Source organism: Neoarius graeffei, chromosome 1 (genome assembly GCF_027579695.1).
Source record: "Neoarius graeffei isolate fNeoGra1 chromosome 1, fNeoGra1.pri, whole genome shotgun sequence".
Taxonomy (NCBI): Eukaryota; Metazoa; Chordata; class Actinopteri; order Siluriformes; family Ariidae; genus Neoarius; species Neoarius graeffei.
The window spans coordinates 69,612,355-69,619,472 of NC_083569.1; the positions used below are offsets into that span (position 1 = coordinate 69,612,355).

The 7,118-nt window shown below is 38.8% G+C and overlaps 1 protein-coding gene across 1 annotated transcript in view; it reads left to right on the forward strand.

Annotated features, from left to right (window-relative positions):
• Window positions 1-6,305, forward strand: part of rell1 (RELT like 1) — a 79,269-nt gene extending 72,964 nt beyond the window's left edge. Inside the window, exons 5-7 of the mRNA XM_060918142.1 lie at window positions 267-509; window positions 2,219-2,360; window positions 3,625-6,305. Of these exons, the coding sequence (XP_060774125.1) occupies window positions 267-509; window positions 2,219-2,360; window positions 3,625-3,645 (406 nt within the window). The 3' untranslated portion in view covers window positions 3,646-6,305. The remainder of the gene's footprint in view (window positions 1-266; window positions 510-2,218; window positions 2,361-3,624) is intronic.
• The last annotated feature ends 813 nt before the right edge of the window (window positions 6,306-7,118 follow it).

Below are 7,118 nucleotides of genomic sequence, written 5' to 3' on the forward strand. Positions count from 1 at the left end.
TAGAAAAAAAAAGGTTTTTATGAATTGTTCAGTGATGTCAGAAAACTTTGGTTTTGGTCAGGGAGTTTTTACTCATAGCCTGTTGAATAAAATGTGTAAAATGACATTATGTAAAGAAATATTAGTAGCAGTATGCACCAAGGTGTCATCAATTTAAAAAAAAAAAAAAACATATATTGCTGAAACAAAACATGTACAGTCTCAGGTTCTTAATCTGCCTCTTCTACTGGTATTTTTCTCTGTTTTTTTTTTTTGTCTGTTTGCAGCCCTCCTGTAACACCTACCACATCTGTTCCTGTGACCCCTGTGAGCCCTGTGTCACCCGGACCTCCTGCCGCAGCAGCCAAACACACCTGTAGCCACCTTCACACCATTGGAGGAGTGGCAGGGCACAACAACATGTGTAACCGCTGTAATCAGAAGAAATGGCCCCTCATGCGGCACGGCTCAAACAAAAAAGTGGAGCGGCGTGCCCATGCTGGAGAGGTCACCGTGCTGGCAGTTGGAAGGTGTGTTTGACTTTGTGTGACTGGGAAAGTAAGCAGTGGTGTGATTTATTGGAGGAAATGTGTGTGTGTGTGCCTTTTACAAATTCTCTCTATGAATTTTATATATTGATACCCATAATATCTCCGTGTAATGTGTAGTGGTTTGTCATGATACCTGTGTCATATCACCCTCCCCAATCCCTCATCCCTCCGCCACCCAAGTGTACAAGGAATTCTTTTTGGATCCAGACCGATATAGACTTTTTAAGATCAATACTGGTTTTGGTTTTTGAGGATTTAAAAATCCAGCAACGATGTATCCGTAGATATTCTGACTCCGCTTGGGTCAGCTGATTGTTGTGATTGGTGGCGTTCCTAATGCGTGTTGCCGACCGTAGAGGTGCAGCGTGCTCTCTGGTGGACAAACTAAACAACGGCAGCGCTCATAACATGGTTGAAGGAGCCCTCTTGTGTCTCTCCGTTTCTTTTTGAATTGCTGTTTATTGGCTGTTAAATGATGATTCCCAATTTATCTGCACTTGGCTCATATCGACCAATAATTTCAGCATGCCAATTTATCGTTCGGTCTTTAATCCTTTCACAATTTGCCATTTTATTCTGAGACCATGTTATCATGACCAAAGTCGCATAGTGTTGTTAATAATCAGTTCAATTTAGATCATGCCTTTCTCACACCCAAGGTCGCTTTACAATTAAGGGGGGAAAAAAAGTCCATCAAGAGAGGGTTAGGATGTAATTCCAATGGCGTAGCTACCACAGTCCCACCAGGCACACGAAGATAAATCCCACAACGCCTGCACAGCCGCCATGATGCTGCCAGGCAACATCGCTCGGAACACCGCGGCAAGTACAAAGCACCGCCGCACAGAGCGCTGGATAACCCCAATGTTAAAAAGAGCAATGAGCTCACTGCAGTCCATAGCAAGGAGCACAGGCATCACCAATGGCAAACCAAGGCCTGAAGGAAACAGATGCCAAAACTGGGTCTGGAGCTACACCACAACTGGTAGACAAAACATTTGAACAAACAAACAACAAAAAAAATCAAACTACACAAAAGGGGAAAAAAGAAAAATTAAAAGCTCCGGTGAGAAGTGGCAGCCAAAACGCGCACGGTGTACTCTCAATCGGAAACGGAAGCCTCCATAGGCAGTGCCTTTAGATGGATGAGTGTGTGATGAGGTCATGCTCACCTCAAGGAAGTTCATTGATTTTTTTTTTTTTATTTGATTTCTGTTCCTGGTGTGCGTCATCTGGTCTTGCACATACAGACACACGCAAATATCTTAAGCAGGCGCCTAGGTGTTTGTTGCAACATACTGACTGACACGTTGACATTTTGGTGTGTACGTGTATGCACATTTAATGACCAATTTTTAGATCATTTTAGTGTGTGTGTGTGTGTGTGGCTAGTCCAGGGCATCGCTCATTCTTGTGTGCTCTCTGAAGGGGAGTCTGTGTTTTGAATGCTAATCAAGCATTTCCTCATTCATCCATTGTGATAAATGAGTTTGTATCAGGGTCACCCTACCCCATGTGTGTTTGTGAGCAGATTTAAATGAATTTACCAGTTTATTTAATTAATTCCTGGATGAATGAGTATGAACTGAATGTGTGGGTAGTTAGTATTTGTGTTGTGTGCAAGCCGAGATGAATGTGTGTCTACAGTGTGCCGAACGGCAGACTTAAGAGCTTGAGTTCAATTTCAGGTTCCGGGTAACTAAAACTGACCCACGGCCGGCCCGGGAAAGACGCAGCCTGCTGATCACTGAGCCCAACGGCACTGTCCCTGCCACGCCGGTAAAGACCGAGGCAGCTCCATTGAACAGCATCACAGATGCAGAGCCTGAGGTGAGCATACTAAGAACACACTGCAGACTAATAAAGCACACAATCCACACAGACACGCAGTCAGAGAGGGTTGCTATAGAGAAAACTGCAGGGAATCACAGCAGGGCATCGCCGCTGCTCTGGGCTTTCTGTATCTGCCTCTTTATTTTACCTCTAAAGCTACACATATAAGATTTGGCCTGGTGTGTTTATTAACTAACTAATTAATTAATCAATCAGTCAGGCAATTAATTAGAAATGTAGTCCTGTTTTAAATTTCCAGTTGGATTTCTGTTTTCTAAGAATGAATTAAATAAGTACTACCACATTATGCAGACAGTTAAGTTATTCCACGAAATCGAGTCGTACATGAGCTGATGGTGCTTCATTGGCTCTAAGCCGTGTACAACGAGATTGAGTGGAATAACTGTTTTATTCTATCCACATTCACTGGATTTTGAGAAACGGAGCGCGTTTAATTTTTGCAAATTCGATAAATAAAAACTTTATACAAAACGTCCGGCAAAATCGTTTCTGCTTAGAATGTAAACAAACCGACGAAATGACAGGAGCAATTTGTGAAAAATGCTATAATAATTCCTGAAAAATAAGAAGATATGTTCTTATCAAGTACTTTTTATTCCATATTTTGTTGCTTTTATATTTTTTGGGGGTTTTGTTTGTGAGTAGAGTTTTTATTTCGTCCTTGGTTGGTTCAGCAAAACGCTCCGCCATTTTGTTTTTCTCTACTCATTGTATATGAGCTGATATCCTAGTAGTAGAGTAGCCAATCAGAGCGCACGATTGCTCATACCCAGTGAATGTGGCTAGAGTAATACATAATTCACAAGTGTCAATCAAAAGTATAGTAGTTAACCACAGCGTGCTTCACAACACAGTCCAGCTAACCTGCAATGAAATTCATTACCAACTCTTTTTATTATCGATGTTTCCAGATGTGGTCTATTAGTTGTCGCAACCTTACCGTTCATTAATGAAACTTGATGTAGTTCAGCTTCTTAAAGGCGACTTGATCTGAAAAGTAGGCATGCTTTCTCCTTCCTGCTGGGAAATGTATTTAAACTAATAACTCTATCTGTCGGTACTGGCGCTAGCCAGTTAGCCATTCAGCTAACTTCAATTATGCTAGCCAACACTACAGTTAATTATGTTCAAATAAAAACACTAAAGGTCTTCGACTCGTGTTGGATTATCTGTATGCGTAATAGACAAACGTTAATATGTGTAATTGAGTTTAATCATTTGCTGTTTTTTCTCTCCTTAGGCAGAGGCTGATAATAAGTGATTGTGTGGGCGGAGCAAAATCTGTTCAAGTATAGCCAAGAGAAAATTTTAAATCTGTTTTAAACCCGACCACAGCACTGAGACAGCCAAGAGAGAGGAAGTAACTCCGAGGCCCTGTAGACGAGACGGAGGTGAAACATGGTTATAAAGCAACAAAATGAAATAGGCCTTTTAATCTGAACTGCAGTATTAGACTCCGCCCTCTTGTCGCTGGGGTTTGTTTGCGTATCTGGGCCGGGAGGAGGAGGAAGAACACGCGCCAGTTTGTCAGTTATTCCATCATCATCATGTCATTCCTCCCTTTGCAAACACACTGCATCATTAACCGTGCACAGAGTCATTTTGTACATTTTAAAGGCTGTGAGCAGATGAATGGTTAATCCACAGTCAAACATGCGCTCCCATTACACTGTAGACTCCAGAAGAGTCATGTGGCCCAAGGTCATGTGACTCAGTCGACTACTTCTAAGAAGTAGGGGCTTTTTTTTTTTTTAAGTGCACTCTTTTCAGTAGGATCACTATGGAGAATCACGAAACCACCGTGGGTCCAAATTTAACAAAGTTTGAATACATCACCCTGTATGACCCTGTTCTACCTGTCCACTGTTTGTCATTCGATTTCTGTTGCTTTGCCAAACCCTTTGTGCCTTTAACCAGATAAGCATGATGTTTCAAATGTAACTTCAGCTCATGTTTGCTAAATTGTCAATTTATTATTCTTAGTGTGGCAAAAACACTTTCAGTTTATGATGTCCAGGGTTTTATAATGTAAACTCTGGTATAAAACACCGTGATTAGTGCTCTGTACTTTGCCAAATATCTTCTTGAAGCCATGTTCCACAGCATATAGTGATGCAAATAAACAAAATCCTAGGAAGAAATATGGACAGAAATTCTAGACAGTGATATGGGAAGCTTGTGTGTGAAATATAGTCACAATTCGCTCGTCATAAAATCGCTTCATTCAGTAGTGCTTTAGGAAAATGTTGCACCAAATCACCAAAACTACAGTTTATTCACATTTTGTGTGTCTGTCTGGTTACCTCATAGAATAAAAAGCAATGTGTGTTACAATCTAATACAACTACATAATGAACACAATAATATTATACTATTTGTCTACTCTCATGTTGTTCATGTTCTGTACATAACCAGTAGGTAAAGTTTCAAGTAAATGGCCTTACATTAGCTGCTATACTGTAGAAAGGCTTTCTGGGATACTGGGGATCTAGAATTAAGTACAGTTTCGCCAAAAATATTGAAGAGATATTATACTAAATTGAGTCGTACTTGAGCTCTTGGTCGATGAGACGCTATAAGCCGTGTATGATGAGATTTCGTGGAATAGTTGTTTTATTCAATCCACATTCACTGGATTTTGGGAAATGGAGCATTTTTATTTTTTGCATATTCAATAAATAAAAACTTTATACAAAATGTCCAACAAGATAATTTCTGCTAAAGTAGACTTCTTAAAAACCTATCAGTGGCTGCATGAATTGACTTTAGTGTTTGTTTGTTTTTTATTGTTATAGAAAGTGCCGTCTTGGTGTCGTAGCGAGGTATAGAACAGCTTTAGACATTAATTTAATTCTTCCTTGGACATTTCAGTTATGTAATTTTCAAACTTCTTTGAGTTTTTTTTTTTTTTTTTTAAGTAGTCTAAAAAAAATTCAACAAATTTTAATGCTTAAAGATGATTCTAAACAAACTGGCAAACAGTAGCAATTTGTGAAAAATGCTCGAACAGTAATTCTTGAAAAATAAACGTGTTTTTACCATCAAATAGTTTTATTCCTTTTTGGGGGGGGGGTTGTTTTTTTCGAGTAGAGTTTTTTTTTTTTTTTTTTTTTTTTTTTTTTTTTGGTCGGTTGGTTAAGCAAAATACTCCGCCATTTTGTTTTTCTCTACTCACAGTATATAAGCTGATAGCCTAGTAGTAGAGTAGCCAATCAGAGCGCACGATTGCTCATATCCAGTGAATGCGGATAGAATAATAGCCAATATGTTTATTATACGAATTGTATGACAACATTGAGAAGGGTAGGATAAAAGTGGTGAATGGTGTGTGAATTTTTAAATGCAATTTTGTTGAAATGTTACCCAAAATAATAACAGTAATCAAAGTTTTGTGCTTTTGTATATCTACAGCAAACATCTCAATATTTTTCTCACAAATAATCCATGACCTGTAATTAGTTACAAAGTTTTATTTTGGCTGGGGGGGGGAAGGTGCCATCTAATTGCATATTGTTGTAAAGTGTATTCCAGATATTCTATACCAAACCTGGTGGTTGAGTCTCCGTTCAGGTATTGCTTCTTCCAAAACCCCAAAACATTCCTCATAAAGAGCGATGGAGTGACGACGGACTATTTAAGCACTGCTGCAAATGATCTCCTGTTAGCCAGTCCCTGCTACCTCTCATTCTTTTACTTCTTGAAGAAATTCAAATACGAAGTTGAACCAAAAAATTTAACTTGTGTATTTAAGAATCTTTAAGAAATTTTAAAGCAAATGTGTCTAAAAATGTCATGGAATGTTAGAAGTCTAATAAACGTTTAGCATTGTATAAAAAAAAAGGCTGTGTTTTAGAACAACTATTGTTTTAATTGTTTTTGTATCTACAGTTTGTATCTACATTAAAATGCATTAAATTATGAGGTTTTGTAATCCATCTTTTCCATAATTTTGTCAAACGAGAGCAGTTTTTTAAAATGTAATTTTAAGCAACTGTAATGTCGGTCCAACAGGTTACTTGACTGAGCATTGTGGGTAATATCTTGTGTGTGTGTTAATGGATCACCAGAGTGGTACTGATGACCTTGGAAACAGAGTCCTCTTCAAAACTCAAACACAAAATGCCTTTCCCTCGACACTTGGATTCTTCCTGATCGGAGTTATTTGTCAGAGCACGGGTCACTCAGTCTGTGTGAATTGGAAGAGACTGCTTAACCACATGCTTCTATATATTTTTAAATTCTATACATATATTATTATGGCTCTCTGTTTCTTATTAATCTCTCTGCTCTTTGTTGACATCATGAATATACGCTTCCTAATGTCCCAAGAACCTGGTTGATGAGTGGAGTATGTTGCAGTGTAGAATTTCCGTGAAATTCGTGCATTCCAGACAGGCGTTCCTGCAGCTTCAGAGAGACTAATCATACATATGTGGAGCTCATGAATGTTTAACAGGCAGTAATGTATTATTAGGCCTTGGTATTTTTGGCTCTGTGAATTATTAACCTGCTCCCTCATGAAACTAAATGCACACTTAACTCTTGGGATGGCATCGTATCAAAAGAGTTCCTTATAGTACACCTGCTCAGTTACGGATGTATGACTATTAAAAAGTCTAATAATGTATGACTTTAAACATGTCCTCGTGGTAAATCTGTTAGTGCCGTAACCATGAATTAAACTAGGTGGTTAGATGAGACGATAGTTCTGCATAGGGTTTTATTTTTCTGCAT